General features: G+C 69.0%; 1 protein-coding gene across 1 annotated transcript in view; it reads right to left on the bottom strand.

The window, feature by feature from the left end:
- ALYREF (Aly/REF export factor) overlaps positions 1-294 on the bottom strand; it is a 13,261-nt gene that overhangs the window by 2,472 nt on the left and 10,495 nt on the right. The window contains exon 3 of the mRNA XM_005883667.2: positions 90-221. Within this exon, the coding sequence (XP_005883729.2) occupies positions 90-221 (132 nt within the window). The remainder of the gene's footprint in view (positions 1-89; positions 222-294) is intronic.

Genomic DNA, 294 nt, shown 5'->3' on the forward strand with positions numbered 1-294 from the left:
GCACCCCGCAGCCTGCACCCCGCAGCCCCGCATGGGGGGCACCTCCCGAGAAAGAACGGGGGCTGCTGACCGCGAAGCCGCTCGCTCACCTGGATGTCCGCGTCGGACACTCCGAAGTCCAGGTTGGACACCAGCAGCTTCCCCCCCGTCTCCACGCCGGCGCCCCCGCCGAAGCCGCTGTCGAAAAGGTCGTGTTGCCACTTGTCGGGAAGCTGTTTCGGCTGAAAAGGGGAAAAACACGGAAATTGAGAAGCGTGAGCCCCGCCGGGGTCCCCCCCCGCCGGGGCCCCGAGG

This window comes from Myotis brandtii, unplaced genomic scaffold, assembly GCF_000412655.1.
Source record: "Myotis brandtii unplaced genomic scaffold, ASM41265v1 scaffold797, whole genome shotgun sequence".
Classification (NCBI taxonomy): Eukaryota; Metazoa; Chordata; class Mammalia; order Chiroptera; family Vespertilionidae; genus Myotis; species Myotis brandtii.